This window comes from Xiphophorus couchianus, chromosome 1, assembly GCF_001444195.1.
Source record: "Xiphophorus couchianus chromosome 1, X_couchianus-1.0, whole genome shotgun sequence".
Classification (NCBI taxonomy): domain Eukaryota; kingdom Metazoa; phylum Chordata; class Actinopteri; order Cyprinodontiformes; family Poeciliidae; genus Xiphophorus; species Xiphophorus couchianus.
In genome coordinates, this window is record NC_040228.1 from 22,317,459 (window position 1) to 22,334,680 (window position 17,222).

At 37.3% G+C, this 17,222-nt stretch overlaps 1 protein-coding gene across 1 annotated transcript; it reads right to left on the bottom strand.

The window, feature by feature from the left end:
• Positions 1 to 503: 503 nt before the first annotated feature.
• aaas (achalasia, adrenocortical insufficiency, alacrimia) lies at positions 504 to 16,254 on the bottom strand. Its single transcript, XM_028021108.1, has 17 exons — positions 16,108 to 16,254; positions 15,814 to 15,945; positions 15,569 to 15,696; positions 13,896 to 13,951; positions 13,732 to 13,823; positions 13,610 to 13,656; positions 13,397 to 13,495; positions 11,576 to 11,719; positions 10,630 to 10,750; positions 10,413 to 10,537; positions 9,409 to 9,469; positions 9,244 to 9,334; positions 9,003 to 9,096; positions 1,913 to 1,980; positions 1,747 to 1,828; positions 1,577 to 1,661; positions 504 to 722 (listed from the first exon to the last, which is right to left on the bottom strand). The coding sequence occupies exons 2-17, from the start codon at positions 15,919 to 15,921 to the stop codon at positions 567 to 569; spliced, it is 1,557 nt and encodes a 518-aa protein (XP_027876909.1). The 5' UTR covers positions 15,922 to 15,945; positions 16,108 to 16,254; the 3' UTR covers positions 504 to 566.
• Positions 16,255 to 17,222: the final 968 nt, after the last annotated feature.

Here is a 17,222-nt window from a genome sequence, read left to right on the forward strand (position 1 = left end):
AAAAGCAAATGAGGTGGATTAGCAGGGCCTGCTAATGACTAATAGCGTCATACAAGACTGGCTTCAGTCAGAGGCATCTTCAGATCTGTAGCAAGATTGACTGCTACCAGCCATCCTTCTCAATTACGTTTTGAATATACTTGGATGATCTGAGTTATGACATTTAATTTTTCATTGGGTTAGTTTTTAATAGAACTGATTTTTTTATATTCAGAATATCATTCATTATTATTGCTTGAGTGCAGAAGTGTGGCTGAATGTTCATCTTTTCTGGTCCAACAACTTGTCCCTGAAATGCAATAAATTTATTTGACAAGTTTTTGTGCATCATGTCTTTCAATAAATACATTTTATTTGAGCATTTTTAAGTGTGTTCATAAAGAAAGTCATAGTTACAAACAGCAGATTTTATTTTCTATAGTCTAATGCACTCAATTAAATTGAACAAATACTTCAAAATGTCTTTATTTGCTTTAAATGTTTGACACAAAAGTAAGCCGAAGATGTTTTTACACAATTTTATTAACAACCTGTAAAGACGAAGAGAGGTTTTGGTAGATGTTGTGTCAGGAGATGAGCTCCGTGAAGAGCGACTGATTAGAAAAGTCTGCAGGTCTTTCCTGTAGGTGAGGCAGCGGCGGACTCCCGCTGAGGCCAACCTGGGAGACGTCGGAGCTCAGGAAGTAGAAAGGGATGTGTGTAATTTTTCCACTCGACCAACACTGAAAAAAAAGAAAGAAACAGAAACATTATTTTGGAGCATATGGAGGATCCAGCATACTTATTAAATTGAGCAAGCGGGAGAGAGGTGTGCGGATAAATATTTTTCATCTGGTAATAAATCGTTTAACTCAAACCGATCCAGTTTGTAGCTTCTTGTTTTTGAAAAATTAGCTTGCGGTTATTCTACGACAAGGTCAGGATTCATTAAGCTCAAACTATCCAAGAGAAGAACCGATCTGTAAATGGACCAGGCCTTTTCCTGGTCATAAATCCATAGCTTTCCATTCCTAACGTATGAATACCAAGGATCAGGCAGATATTTCTACAAAAGTCTGACTTTAAATATGAAACCAAAACAAGAGAGAAAAAAAAAAAACTAAGAAAGACAAGATGGATAAATGAAATGACGTCAAAACGATTAATAGAAGATGAAATGGACTGAAAAACAGACTGAAGAATGGATGGATGAATAAATGAAACAAATGAACGGAAACAGATGGACAGACAGATATTTTAAAAAAATTGATGGCTTGATATTGGAACAGATAAATGAATCAATAGATATCAAAACAGACAAATGAATAAATGGATGGATAGATGGATAAACCAGTGAATATGGATAAAACTGATGAATGAATGATAGATGATATACAAATGAATCAATGGATAGAAAGCAGATGGATGAATGAACAGCTTAATGGCTTTATAGACAGAATACAGAATAAGGTTTGTAAAATCAAAACATTTTTCTATTCTTTATTTTTGGTTATCTGTACTCAACATATAAAATAACTACTGGCACTTTAACAACAAAAAACTCAATAATAGTATTAATTTGTATTGTATCACTGACCACAGTCAGCAGAGCCCCATGCTGGAAATTTGGGTGAAACTGCAGCAGCCTCGGTTCTGCGCCCAGTTCTCCCTGAACGAACCCACTTAGTAAGAATAAAGAGTCTTATTAGTACAAGAAAAATCATCACTTAGGAAAAAAATAAAACATTAATATCTCAATAAACATACCAAGGCAGAAGCTCAAAGACAGGGTTGGCTCTTGTTTTGAAGACAGCGATGATTGCAGGCCGGTTCGCTGCTTCAGGATCGCCTGACAAAACGGATGAGGCTGAGATGAGTCACTGAATGTAACCAATCGTGAGCTTCGTGAGGGAAAACTGAAGAAACATCAAACCTTTAAGAAGAACTGCGAGCCGCTCTCCCCTGGGATCCCACGACAGAGACTGAATCTCTCCACCAACACTGGAAAAAACAAAGATGGAGGATCAATCACATGATATATGACTTTAGGTCTATAAAAGTCTTCATGTCGCTTTAATTTTATTCATATTGTGTCAAATAACAACACGAAGTAAAAGAAAATGGTATATTTATTCTTTTTTACAAATAAAAATCAGAAAAGCATTTTAATTCAGTCAAGTCAAAATACATTGAAACATCTTTTCCAACAATTACACCTGGAAATCTTTTTGAGTTCATCTGGAGAGTTTTTTGGTTCAAGAGTTTTTGTTCCATGTCTTATGCCACAATACTGAACTTCTGGGTTTATGTTTAATGTTATTACTATGGATTTGTCGTGGTTGGATAAACCTCCTTCATTTTCAAGTATTTTGAAGTCTTTTAGGATTAGGCATGGGCATTTATTGTGAAGATTTAACACTTTTATTTGAAGGGGTGTGTATAAGACTGACATGACACCATCATAAGCATGACACCTGTTATGAACATGAAGGAGTCTTTATGAATGTTTACAATTGTTGTCATTAAGTGTCATTTGGTAAATAATAACAATTTTAACACATAGTTGCACTAAAAGTTGCAATTAAAACTCCAATAAAAATGTAAACTTTGTATTATTCGGCCAAGAATGACACTTTGAATTCAAAATTTTATTAAAATTTGCATTAAGGACTTCCGGTGACGATGCGGCGAGGAGAGAACGCATGCTGAGGAGCCAGAGCTGATATCGGCCAGTTTTACGTTGCTACTTTCCGTCAGAAGACTTAACCCGTGTGAGCGAGGTACAGGGTAAGCAATACAGATGAACAGAGGGAAAAATTCAAGGATAAAGAGCACACCGGGCCCTAAAATTGACCAAATGATCCGGTCGAACCCACGAGCTAACGAGGCTAATGCTAACACTAGCATGGAGACGCTCGCTGATGCAGGGACAGATTCAATGATTTTAAACGAGATTCGCGTCATGAACCGGGACCTCCAAGACAAAATACAGCAGGTCGGAGCAGACGTGATCACAATTAGAGACTGTCTGGACTCGTTGAAATCAGACTTGGCCGGCCTCAGCGGCAGGATGGGGGAAGCGGAAAACAGAGTGTCGCAACTTGAGGATGAGAATGCGGTGCTCACTGCGAGCACGGCTGAGCTCAAGTCCAAAGTTGCACAGCTGGAAGATCGGATCCAATATCAAGAAAACTACAGCAAGAGAAACAATCTAAGGATCAAGGGTGTCCCGGAGCTCTCGGAGAAGGGGGATAACGTACCGGAGTGTGTCATGGACATACTACGAGCCCTACTCCCACAGGATCAGGGAACGGATCAAATCGTCATTGAAAGGGCTCACAGGGTACCTGCTACTCTAAAAGAAAACAGACGAAACACGCCAGCCGGACCCCGACACATCCTGGTGAGATTCCTTCGCTTCACAGACAAGGAGAAAATACGACTCAGAGCTCGAGAGGTTGGAACTTTTCACTGGAGGGGAAACAAGATAGAGTTTTTTCCAGACTTCACGAGGGAAGTACAAGAAAAAAGAAACAAATTCTTTGAGGTCAGACGTATGTGCAGAGCCAAGGGACTGAAATACACCACGCAGTACCCAGCAGTGTTTTGGGTCTCCCTCGGTAAGGAACGCCTCCGCTTTGAAGACGCCACCGCAGCAAAGAAGATGATAGACAAATACCAACCCCCAGAGGAAGGTGAATGAACGAACAGGCTGCGATGATCAGTGGTAATACCTCCTTTCTGAGATCACTAATCATAACCTCCAACTTATTAAGACTAAGATGTTTATCATATTATACACGTTGAAACTGGACTTCGTTAATCTGGTCAGATTTATGTTATTTCGGTGAATTTTTGCTGATGGGGAAAATCGATTGCTATGTAAGCAATTTAAGTCGCATATTTGGTGTTTTGGATCGATAAATATGAGTGTGTGGCAATCTAAATTGCTAGGTGTTCATGTCCCTCATATTGGTTTAACATACAGTTTAAATAGCCCAGCTTATTTGGTAATTTTCCCCTTTTTTTTTCTTCTTATCTAATTCATTTGCACTAACAAAGTTCTGGCGGAAGTTCTTGATGCCTATTATTATTCTATGTTATTGGCCGAGGCAGCTCACTCTGAAGGCCTCCATGCTCGTCATAAGGAATAAGGCGTGGTTATTTTACAAAAGACGCTTTTGTTTGCGTCTAATTTTTGTTTTTGTTTTTGGGGTCCTCCATCTCAGCCAGCCTTTTTCTGTGTTTTCTTTTGTTATATGTATAAACACAACTGACACAGCACAAGACACAATGATGGTCTTGTTACTATTATTGATAAACGAACATAAAATATGGGGACCATAGTTAAAATATCCTCATGGAACGTTAATGGTTTGGGCTCTTACACCAAACGATGCAAAGTACTTAAATATCTAAAGCAGAAAAAAGTAGATGTGATGATGCTACAAGAAACACACTTGTTAGAGAAAGGTGTTAACAGAATTAAAGATAGGTGGGTGGGACAAGCTTACCATAATACTTTCAAACAGAAAAAACGAGGAGTGTCTATTCTATTTTCTAAACATCTCTCAATTCAGGTGGAGAAAGAATATAAAGACAAAGAGGGTCGAGTAATAGTTCTTCTAGTCAATATTTCAGGACAAAACATTATTATAGCCAATATATATGCCCCTAATACAGAGGATCCAGATTTTTTCTTACAGCTAAAGACAATTTTTACGGATTTTGGGGACTTCCCTACTATCGTAGCAGGAGATTTCAATCAAGTCTTAGACCCTGTTTTGGATAAATCCGGGAAATCAATTCATAGAACCAGCAAAACCCAGGAAGCGATTAAAACTCTGTGCAAACATGCTGGTCTATCAGATGTATGGAGGCTCCTAAATCCTTCAGCGCGAGACTATACCTTCTTCTCAAGTAGGCACTCTGTTTATAGCCGGATAGACTATTTCCTGATCTCACACTCTCTCATTGAAAATGTTGGGAATTGTAATATTGGTTCAATAGCAATAACCGATCATGCCCCCATAGACCTAGTCCTACAATTGGGTTCTCATTATGAAAGGGCTAGGGGATGGAGGTTGAACACCAGTTTACTAAATGATGCTGACCTATGCAAAAAACTCAGAGAACTAATTACTGAATACTTTATAAACAACAACAATACTGCAGACCAAAACTCAATTTGGGATGGGTTCAAAGCATATATTAGGGGAATACTGATACAACACTCCTCCCGGATCAAAAAACAAGACTCCCAAAATATAAACCGATATGAAAATGAGATAAAGAAATTGGAGAGGGAATATTCGGAAAATCTTAACCCTTCAATCTTTGATAAATTAGTCAGAGCTAAATATGAGCTAAATACAATATTTTCTAAAAAAGTAGAGTACTCTCTTTTCAGGATCAAACAGAGATGGTATGAATCAGGCGATAAAGCGGATAAATTATTAACCAGCCAATTAAAGGCCAAACAAGCAGCGCGTCAAATTAGTGCGATAAAGAATGGGGCTGGGAATGTAGTTACTAGTCAGAAAGAAATCAACAAAGTATTCAAAGATTTCTATAAGCACCTTTATTCTCAAGAAGGACAATTTGATTCAAATACAGCAGAAGAGTTTTTTGGAAGGTTAAGTCTTCAGAAATTGTCCAAAGAGAGTGCCACACAACTAGAAAGGCCTATTACTATGGAAGAACTCGTTAAATGCAATAAAACCTCACCCAATGGGAAAACCCCAGGCCTGGACGGTTTTCCTAACGAGTTTTATAAAACATTTACATCTGAACTGGGCACAGAAATATTAAAAACCTTTAATTCAGCTATCAATTCGCATCGACTCCCCACATCCATGAAGGAATCATTAATTACTGTCATTCCGAAGAAAGGAAAAGACCCTCTGGAATGTTCAAGCTACAGGCCAATAAGCTTATTGTGCTGTGATGCAAAATTATTCACAAAAATATTATCATTGCGGATTAATAAAGTCATAACATCAATTATACATCCGGACCAAACAGGCTTCGTCAAGGGCAGAACCTCCTCTGATAGTCTAAGACGTTTACTACATCTGATTTGGAAGGCCCAACATTTAAATTTTCCTGTAGCGGCCCTGTCACTTGACGCGGAAAAAGCGTTTGACAGGGTCAGCTGGAACTATCTTTACTATACACTTGGAAAATTTGGGTTTCAACACTCTTTTCTAGAAATAATAAAAATGATATACACAGACTCAAAAGCAACTGTAACGACAAATGGATCAAGATCAGATCAATTCTTAATTGAACGCGGGACTAAACAGGGAGATCCATTGTCGCCCCTACTCTTTATTATTGCACTCGAACCCTTAGCCCAAGCCATCAGACAAAACAAAATAATAAAAGGTATAACAATGGGTGAAATAGACAACAAAATGTTAATATTTGCAGATGATGTGCTGCTTCTGCTGTCGAATCCTGAGGAATCATTACCTCCTTTACTGGATTTAATTAACAATTTTTCTGATTTGTCTGGATACAAGATTAACTGGTCTAAATGCGAAGTAATGCCCTTGTCAAAACTTTGTTACAAAAGCCATATACAAAAATGGAAATTTCAGTGGGTACCAAAAAACCTTAAATACTTAGGAATACTGCTGAACCCGGGCCTGGAAGACATTATTCTGGACAACTTTGAACCTGTGATAAATAAGATAAGTTTACTTTTAAAGGGATGGGACAAGCTACAAATATCACTATGGGGTAGAGTCCAAGCCATTAAAATGATTATTACACCAAAATTAAATTACCTATTCAGTTTATTACCTCTCAAAATTCCACACTCTATATTTAAGACCCTGGACAAAATGATAAACAACTTTATCTGGGAGGGGAAAAAGCCTAAAATGTCTGTCCTAAAACTCCAAACTAAAGTAGAATACGGAGGATTACGACTTCCCAATATGCAACTTTATCAGGAAGCTTTTACAAGCGCACAAATAACATCCATTATGTTACACAACCACAATAGTCCGATCTGGGTGAGCTTGGAAGGTGAAATAAATGCTCCATTTAAAGTTTTTGATTATCTATCCCAACATTCAAATGATGGAGTTAAATCCAATCCAATTATCACTCACACTAAAAAGGTTTGGCAGCAGTTACATAAAAAAGCAAACAGCTGTCCTTTCGCTCAGGGAACAGCCTCAGTGTGGAATAACCCAAAAATAAAAATAGGGGGGAAAATGATCTTTTGGAGGAGCTGGCTTATAAAAGGGATTGACCGTATAAACTGCTTCTTCAAAAATGGTACCTTACTGTCATTTCAACAATTTCAAGAACTATACAATCTAAACCACAAGGATTTCTGGAAGTTCCTACAAATTAGAGACTGCCTTACAAAATTAAAGAATCCTGAGGGAAGCATACCCATGGAATCACCAATATACACCATATTTAACAAAGTAAAAGACTCCCCAAGACGGGTAAGTCATATTTATAACTATCTGATTGAGAACACTTGCAATATTAATACAGGACTTAAGAAGGTGTGGGAATCAGAGTTAAACATACAGTTCACAGAGGAACAGTGGGCTGCAATAGTCAAACAAATGTTAAAGCCCATGAGAGATGCACGCTCCAAACTGATACAGTTCAAAATTACGAATCGATTATATTGGACACCAGTTAAATTATTCAGAGCTAAAATAAGTTACTCTGATACTTGCTGGCGATGCAAACAAAGCTCAGGAGACATGCTTCATATGTTCCTCATGTGTCCGAAACTAATTTCCTATTGGCAGGAGGTCATGGGGAAAATTAACAGCACCCTCAACTCCAACCTATTGTTGACACCTACACTGGCACTTCTTAACTTCTTTGATTATAAAGTCAAAATAGGAACAAAAAAAATACAGTGGTTAAAAATAGCCCTCACAACGGCTAAACGAGTTATATTAAGACACTGGAAAGGTCAAAGTATCCCTACTTATACAGAATGGTATGCAGCTCTTTTAGAAACTGCTTCTTACGAACGACTCATCTACAAGATAAACGGTCAGATTGAGGCGTATCAGAGTATGTGGGAACCGTTCTTAAAACCATAGAGGAAAGGCTCAAACACTATTGGTCCAGAATAAAAGATAGTGTGTTTGTACTTTTTTTTTTTTTTTTTTTTTTTTTTTTTTTTTTTTTTTTCCTTTAGCTCCTTCTGCTGGCTGGGGTGGGGGGAGTACGGGAGGATCGGGAGGGGTTCAGGGGGGAAAATGTTAAAAACTCAAATCCTTCTCTGTATAACTACTTAAGGTTGTATACTTCACAGTAGTGATATTGTTAACATTGGTTTCACTGTATGTTTTATTGTTGAAGGATTTAATAAAGATTGAGAATCGAAAAAAAAAAAAAAAAAAAAAAATTTGCATTAAGAGCCCACTAAAAGAGTCAACTTTGCATTAAAAATTGACACTTTTACACCCTTTCAAATAAAGTGTTACCAAAGTTTATTATAATGACAAGAATTTTGGTTGATCATTGTCTCAAAAAAATTTAAATGCATGATTTTAAATAAAAAACAAAACTGACAGTATTATCGCCAATTATATTTTTACCATTTTCTCCACTTCTTATTTAATGAGAGCATCAATGAATAACAATAAACTCAAAATTATAATTAAATGCAGTTGCTGTGTGTAGTAATATAAATCTCACTTCTTTAAAGTAGCATCTTGAAGAAGCCTATTTTAAATGGGAATGTTTCTCTAAAAAAGACGCAAACACAATAAATAGTTTTTTTATTATAACTTTCTTCGTCATTATAATAGTACCACCAAATATTATGATCAAATTCTGAGTCCACCCTGTATTTAGCTCCATCCATCTTTCCGCTACACATTACAATTTTCTTGCAGATCAGAAAGTGACATTTTAATCTCATTTGATTAATATTCTGTAAAAAATCTACGAGGAAATGATTATTTTGTACTAGTTCAACAATAAAAAAACATGTCGAAGTATAAAATCTGGCTTGCATTAAGCTCTCTTACATGATGTCTCCATCTGGGCTGTTAAAGGTCGTCTCTGATAGGTCAGCAACAACAACGGCTATCTGTGGCCCTTTGACCAAACCCGGAGGGACACCTGCAAAACACAAACACATCATCTGTTGGTTGCCGTTTATCCCATACCACAACAAATTAACTTTCACTTATGCAGAAGTTGCTAAGCTACCTTTATGAAGTAGATTAACAGTGTCTAGTTTATGTTGAGCAGACATGGAGGGCTAACCTGGCGATCCAGAGAAGGTCAGAGCGTAGATGACCATTTCTCCTTGAACTGTGAAGAGAAGCCGACTCCCATCTGGACTCCAACAGCCAGACTAAAGAGTGAAAAGTTAAACACGTGACATTCTGCCCTGAAAGAACCATTTCATACAGAGTAATGAGCTTTTACCTGGCAGCGCCCCTTTATACACGGCCAGCGCTCACAGGTCCACATCCTGGTCTCCCAAACCCTGGAGAAAAACATTTATTTTCTAATTGACAGTAAATCTTAGATGCAAACGCCACCTCAAAACCATATTTTCTGTCCCAATTTAGTTCTGGACTTGGGTCATTCCAAAATGTTTTTCTTTTCTATTGAATTTCACTTTATTTGATCTTCATGCATGGAATAAAATAAAATCCCCCTTCCTTTTCAGATGTTTACCACAAAAACAACTGGTAAATCAAACTGTTAATAATTCAAACCATCTTGGCTAAACCATAGCATGATGCTGCCACCACCATGTTTCACTGTGGCATGATTAACTGTGTGTGGTCATTTTGTGATGTGAACTGCTGCTTTTGTGCCAAACATAACTTTTGGACCTGCAGCCAAAAGGTTTAGGCTAGGTTTTCGCAGATCATGACATATTCTTGAAGATTTAAGCAAGAATTTGATGTTTTCTTTGGAAGAAGAGTTGTATAAATTTTAAAAATATATTTGACTATGTAGCACAACTGAAACAATTAAATAAAACAGCATTAAAAGTCAATGTAAAACACTAACAAATATTCAAATTTAATATGAATATTCTGAGTGAATTCAAGATTTTTAAGGCTTAAAATGATTGTTAACACAATTTCTATGACTTAGTACGAGCTTGAAGAAATGCTGACATGTCAAGTTTAAGAAAAGTAAATTCTGAAATAAAGTAAAAAGGCCCAACAACAAAATACAATATGTTTTTCAGTTGCATTATGTAAGATATGTACCATATAATATAGTCGTATCACTTTTTTATGTGTGCGCACTTTTAAGTGCCACTATCTGACTAAGCTGCTTTCCGACTGCTGACTCTCATAAGATGGAGGAGAATATATTTGACCACAGAGATTAATATTTACACTTTATTTAAAATGTGTTTCAGCCAGTCTAGAACAGAGAAGGTTTATTGTATTTGTTGTTTTTCCAACCTGAACAAGGCAGACGGTGTGGATGCCAGGATGTGGCTGCCGTCTGGGGACCAGGACAGGAAGGTGACGCCGCCTCCTCCGACACGTTGCAGAGGTACGCAGCTCTCTGCAGCGACATCCCAAACCTGAAACATGCATCCATATCAAAGGAACAGCTGTGGAAACAGGAAGCAGCACAGTCAGAGCGAGGATTAAAGGAGAAGCAGCTGCCTCGGACCGTCATGGAGGTGTCCAGCGGGGAGGCAGACACGAGGAGAGATCCGCTCGGAGACCAGGCAATGGACGTGACCGGGGAGTGACCAGGGTGGGACAGAACCTGAGCACAGCTAGAAGAAGGCCTGCAAAGAGGGAGGAACAGTTGTGTCAAAAACTTAAATTAGGAAAGTAAGTATCGATATCATCTAATAAACATTATGTCTGAGATGTTTCCTTTAAAAACACCCATGAAATTCCCTCTGGCTAACTCAAATTCTTTAAACTAACCTGTCAGAACGTCATCATTTGCATTATAATCTGTGCAAATCTTTGAAGTTAAAGAAATTAACAAAAATTCTCAAAAAAACAAGTCTTCTATTATGCTGTTTTTTTGGAAATAGAAATAATTTCAATACTCTTGACATAAAACAGTAAAAGTTTCGATTTATTTAAAGGTTGTGTCTTTTAATGTCAGAAACCTTTTGAGCTTCTGATATAATTCTTGCTGAATATTTGAACACTCTTCCTGGCAGACTCTACTTACACTGGTCAGTATCTTTTAACGGACCAGGATTTTAAGAAATGTCATATTTTCTCAACAGCACTGAAGCTGGTTTATTGGAAAGGCCATTCTGGAAGCATAGCTTTCCCTCCTTAACCCAGCCCAGAACAAACGTTTATGTGCATTTGGAATCACAGTCCTGTTGGAACAACCAGGATCAACAGTGAAGCAAATTTCTCACTGAGAGGTTACTGACTAACAAAAAAAAATCTTGCTCAGAAATTTACACCTTTGAGTTCAGATTAAAGCTGCAGCTGCCCACATGGAAAAGCCAAATGCTTCATGGAGAAGCATTTACAAAACCGCTCGACATCAAAGCTTTACATCTGGCATAAAATATTTCAGTTGAATTAATAATAACTGTGTGGATTCTACTGCAGGTCTAGATGTTCTTGGTGTGACGTACCTGGTAGACAGAGAGCAGGGGTCGACGTTCCACACCAGCAAGCAGTTCTGACACGCCACCGCCAGCGCAGACGCACACAGAGGCTTCCACTGCACGGCTGCAACATTCCTCTGCAGACGATGCTTCAGTGTGGGAGTGATGGCACTGAGGAAGATTTGTTCATTTTTTTAATGACAGAAATGTGACCAAAATGTCTCAGATTTACTCAGAAACCAAAGGCATAAGCTTCAGTATAAACATATGCCAACTGGAAAGGTCACTTCATAGTCAGTCATTTAGACAAATGCTGAACCCTATACACAGGAAGAGCATTTGAAAATGTAATGACTCCATCTGAGGAAAACAACATTTGTGAACCAAGTAAAAACTTAAGATTATTAGAGGCCTGTGTGTCATGATTGATCACAAATTTGATCAACTTCTTTTTTCACCATTTATAGCATCTGTACGTTTTATTGAACATGTTAATTCCTTCAAACATTTAAAATCTATATTTAAAAAAAAACATGTTGCTTTTTTTTGTCTTTTTTGTACTTGCATTTGGTTATTTGTGGTGTGAAACACCATTCTCCTCACAGCTAATACAAATATATGTTTCTACATGTTGCTGTGTGTGTTAGGATAAATGGCACATAGGAATACAGAGGTGAATATAAATGACACCTCTGTATTCTGTTCCGCTGTTTCTTTTAAATTGTCCTGATATCTGTTGTTTTCATTTTTCAACACCAACACTTAGCTGTGCCTAGAAATATTATTTGCAGTGCTACTGTAGAAAAGGTGTGAAAAATGTGAGAAGGCTGGTAGTGAAAGATACTTGCATTGATTTTTATTTGTACTGTTAAAAATACTCTGCAAAAGTTAAGGAGAATCGTATATGGCATCATAAAAAGCTGAATTTAAATGATATTCCTAATTTTATCAGGTGGCACAAGAAAATTTTATTTTAGATTGCAATAAATAAATAGTTTCTGTGAAAGGAATTCTATTTAATAGAGTGTAGCTACACATTTGCAATGCAAGTCATTAAATGTTGTGCTTAATGTTTATGTTAACATGTATATTTGCACATTAAGTGAAAGTTCTCCATTTTCCACAGAGTTTTCATGTCCAATGAGCATCACAGTACAGGCTAGTGAAATGACTGCTAGGGGTGTTAGGAGTGTCTATCATTTTTGAGATATACTAAAGAACACATCTTCACTTTTCTGCAAAATTCACCAACTGCACAATTCTTGTTAAAAGAAGTATAAGTAGTATTTCAAAAGCGCAGAAGAAATCTTATGTTTTTTGAACAATAACAATATTTCTTGTTAATCTGCTGTTAAGAGATGAGCGCGTTTCCTGGCAACAAACTGCCACGAAGTAAACACCTGATTGTTACTTCTGCTAAATTTACCAATTGTAAAGTTCTTGTGCCTAATCAGATAAGCAACACATCAAAAGAGCTTATGTTTTATAAACAATAATATTACTTGTTATTAAATTGTTTTTAAGTGATGAGCGTTTTGTTCTGGTAAGGAACTGCCACGAAGCAAACATCTGATTTTTACTTTTGTCTTGAATGTCAGTTTTATAATATATCTCCCACCAATGACAAACTGTTTCAATTTGTTTATTGAAAGCAGTGAAAACCTGAAAAGTTGCCCTTTAATATAAAATGCCTGCATGAAAATCATATATAGTATATATATGCTGTTTTGGTAATAAGAGCCGAAATCAGTTTTAAAGGTTTTAAAACTAAAACTGTGCTGCTTAGAAATCTGACTGGCTGGATCTTTTGGTGCCGTTTTGGCACCGCTGAGTCCGTAGTTCTGGTACCTTTTGGGGTTGTAGATCTTGATGGAGTCGTCCAACAAAGCGACAGCAAACTTATCAGTGTGTGGATGCCAGGCGAAGGCTCGCACCACACAATCAGACCTGGCAACACAGAAACGGAACGACTTCAATAAATGCAACAAAGCAGAAAGATTACAGTTTCATATTGTTATCCTTTAAAAATATAAAAGAACAGAACATAAAAACCCCTCTTACCAATTTAGCACCTGAGAAAACTCAGCGATCATGTCCTCACTGCTCAGCTAAAATAAAATTAAAAAACTTCAGCATCATTCCACATGCTTTGTATTTCAAATGAGCCAACAGAGGCAGCTTACTGTGACGTGAGGATACAGGGAGCCGTGAAAGGAGGAGACCCATCGGAGCAATGCCAGGATACATCCAGACGTCACCGACAGCCACTTTGGCACTGTTAAAGAGGAGAGTTGGCGCCTTGCAACAGGACTTAATGAAACACATGAGATGTTGGCGCTTTCCTTACCTTCTGCATGTGAGGTTGTAATTTCATTGAGCAGCCCAGTGAACCCACCGTCCCGCCTAGAACACACAGAACTAATTAGCGATCTTTGAGTGTCCAATAAAGGTTGTAAAACACTGACATCAGCTGCTGCATCAGAGGTAGGAAATGTGCTAAAAGTTGCCTAGCACGTCAAGCTGATTTGCATGACTATGAGACGCAGCTGTATCCTTTCATTGAGCTGTCGAGATTTAATGGAAGTTTGAGCCCTTTTCAGTCATTGATGGCTCTTTTGGAGCTTTTACTGACAGCATGAGCTCAAATGGTAATGTCAGCTTTGAAAGAGGGTAAAAGATCTGCAAGTTCTCAATATTTTTAAGAAGAAAAACTTAATGTGAAATGCCAGAAAATGCTAAAAACACATTTAACTGTGAATTTTGTGCATAACAAATATTTTTAGACCGCAAAGATATTTCATAAAAACTTGGATTTACAGAATCCTGAAGGAGATGAGGAGTCAATGAATAAAGTACTTGTGCTTAAAGTAGAACTTCATACTATTAAAACATGCCGAGATGATTTTACCTCAAAAAAGGTTTTAAAAAAAAACATGTGATAATACCTTTAGTATAACTAAGCTTTAATCTCTTATCAGGTAAATTAAGCCTAGTTTTCATGCCTTCTTATTTGAAAAAGAAGATAAAGTAAAGAAATGATGCAAGTTTTCCAATCTGGGAGTCAAACCAAGGACAGTTCACATCTTGGGTAAATTTTAGAACAGTTCATGCTTTCTTCTACTGACAAACTTTATGAAGATGCTGATTTCATTTTCCAGCAGGACTTAACACCAGCTCACACTGAAGAAAAGTCCAAAAGTTGATTCAGTGACTGGTGTTGTTGTGTTTGATTAACCAGTTAACTCTCCGGATATAAAACTACATAGAGAATTGATGCTTGTTGAGAGACATCAGATTCAACAATGCAGATGACCTGAATGCAGCTATCAAAGCAACTTAGACGTCTATTACACCTCAGCAGAACCACATCCATGCAGTAATTCATTAAAAAGGAAAACCAACCAAGTATTGAGGGCATTGAAATTAACATACTTTCACAAGCCTTAAAAATATATATTTTTTATTGGTCTGTAATAGTCACTAAGTTTTGGTTTTAAGCATCTGCAAGTCATAAGTAGCAAAATTGCAATAAGAAAAAAAGGCTTGAAATACAACTGTGTGTTGTGAACTAAATTTATACAAGCTTTACATTCAGATAGATGGATAGAAGCAAGTAATCCTGTTCATTTGAGACAGTTGCTGAGGCAGCAAAAAGAAAATGCAACGTTTGTCTTTTTTAGTTTGAGTGAGATGTTTAAAAATGAGGTTGAAGAATAAAAAATGTAAAGACTTTACTTTAAATCAAAACATTTTTTTTTCTTCAGGGGAATGTAGCCTGTTCTCATACATACCTAAAGAGAGCAGAGACTTCAGTAAAAACATGGAAAGCTTAACTATCACAGAAAATCCTCTCAGTTTTATTCTTCTGACTTCTTTTTCTCAAGGAAAATTTGGACATTTTGGGAGTGTTTAGAGACTATCAGTCAGGCTAAGGATCTAAATAATCCAGAGATTGCACACATCGAGCTGTTATATCACATACATGGCGGATAAAATAACAACATGTCTTTAGTTTCCTACCAAGCAGCAGCGCTCCTCATCCACAGAGTTTCCGAGTGGTCCAGAAAAGCTGCTTTGCTGCTGCTTTCTGTGCGGCTGTGAAGCTTCAGGGACTCTCTGGGGAAATGGAGACTCAGCGGACTGGAGTCCTGCACGAAAACATGCACCGTGATCTATCTGAATGGCCATGGATGGTGGATGAATGGCTATCCACCATCGTTGTTGTTGGTGGATACAACTGCAATGACAACCAAAACCAATCGGACCTGTCTCGCCTCGGAGTTGTTGGCTCCAGAAAGAAGCTCGTTGTTGGATTCGCATATCGTGGTTTGTCCGGGGGGCAGTGGAGGGGGAAACAGAGCCAGAGAGCACATCTTCACCGCGGTCAAATCTTGCTTCTAGGCCCCGGAGTAACACCGTGGACCACCAAACACAGAGAGAGACAGACTTAGTATTTTACAGCTGACACGCTCAGCTAGCTAGCTAAATAAGTTCCTAAATTAACACTTAATTTAACAATGTTCGTTTTAGAAATAATAGGTTATGAGCTGTAAAGTTACTTTGTGCTGTCAGCTCTCCCAACCGTCTGGTTAAATATTAGTTAGTGGATCTTAAAGACAGTTTGGTGGCACATGCTAAGTTGTTATCCATTCAGTTGATCCCGCCGTGTTAAGCTACGGCAACTCTAAAGGGAAAAAAAGTACGCAGGTTTTCTAAATGACACAAAAGCAAAATAAACCGCGGCTTGCTACCCCCCTCTGGACACAATGTGGTATTGCAGACAAACTTTCACAAAACAAGAGAAACAAATAACTGTTGGAGAGATTTGATGAATGAAACGATGAGATCACTGTATTCAGCACCCAGCTTAAATATCAGAACAGAGTGTTTAAACAAACAAAATAGCGTCAAAAATTATACTGTGTGCGCTACCACAAAAAATCCGAATAGAAAGCTCTGTGTGAGTGTCCAGAAATGACACTGGTTGATGCTTTATTGATTTTTAAATTGAATTTGAAGTAATGAGCAATAACAGTTCAACTGTAAGCAAAAGGCTGCCAAAATATCAAGTTGCATTGAAAGGATTTTGATTTTTAATGTACTTTAACATGTTATATTCTACATACATCACATCTACTTTCTTATTTTTGTCCATGTTTAGCTGTTTTCTGTTGTGGGTAGTTTGTAGAATTTATTTTTTGTTTCTTGGTATGATCAATACCTAATCTAATATTATCTTTTTTTTTTTTTTTTTTAATCTAATCAATTTTTTTACTTTTTGATTTTTATAATTATATTTTGCTGGGTGCGTGTAGTTTTGTTTTTAGCCTTCTTTCTTTTATTTTTGTTTTTGTTGAATTCTTCATGTAAAATGTTTTTGAGTCGAATCACTGTCTTCTTTTATAGATTATTATTATTATTATTATTATTATTATTATTATTATTATTTTGTGACATTGTAAAGGGTCATAAGGTTATCCACATCTCAAGTATTTGTCCATCTTATTTACATGGAGCTAATGATGCAGTTTTCTTCTTCATCGATGGAGGCAGAAACTATAGTTGGTGGAGCACCAGCATCTCTGTGGCCGGCAGGGAGTTTAAAGTGTTGTCTTGCTGGATGGCACATCAGCAGCTGCAAAAGCGGCAGGCGCGTCAGTGCGCATGCTCCTAA

Excerpts from the sequence above, each read along its gene's own strand:
- aaas (XM_028021108.1), bottom strand. The coding sequence starts at position 15,921 with ATGTGCTCTCTGGCTCTGTTTCCCCCTCCACTGCCCCCCGGACAAACC. Across the intron at positions 15,697-15,813 it reads ACAACTCCGAGGCGAGACAG|GACTCCAGTCCGCTGAGTCT; the intron begins GTCCGATTGGTT and ends GTTTTCGTGCAG. Across the intron at positions 1,662-1,746 it reads GTCTTTGAGCTTCTGCCTTG|TGGGTTCGTTCAGGGAGAAC; the intron begins GTATGTTTATTG and ends ATTCTTACTAAG.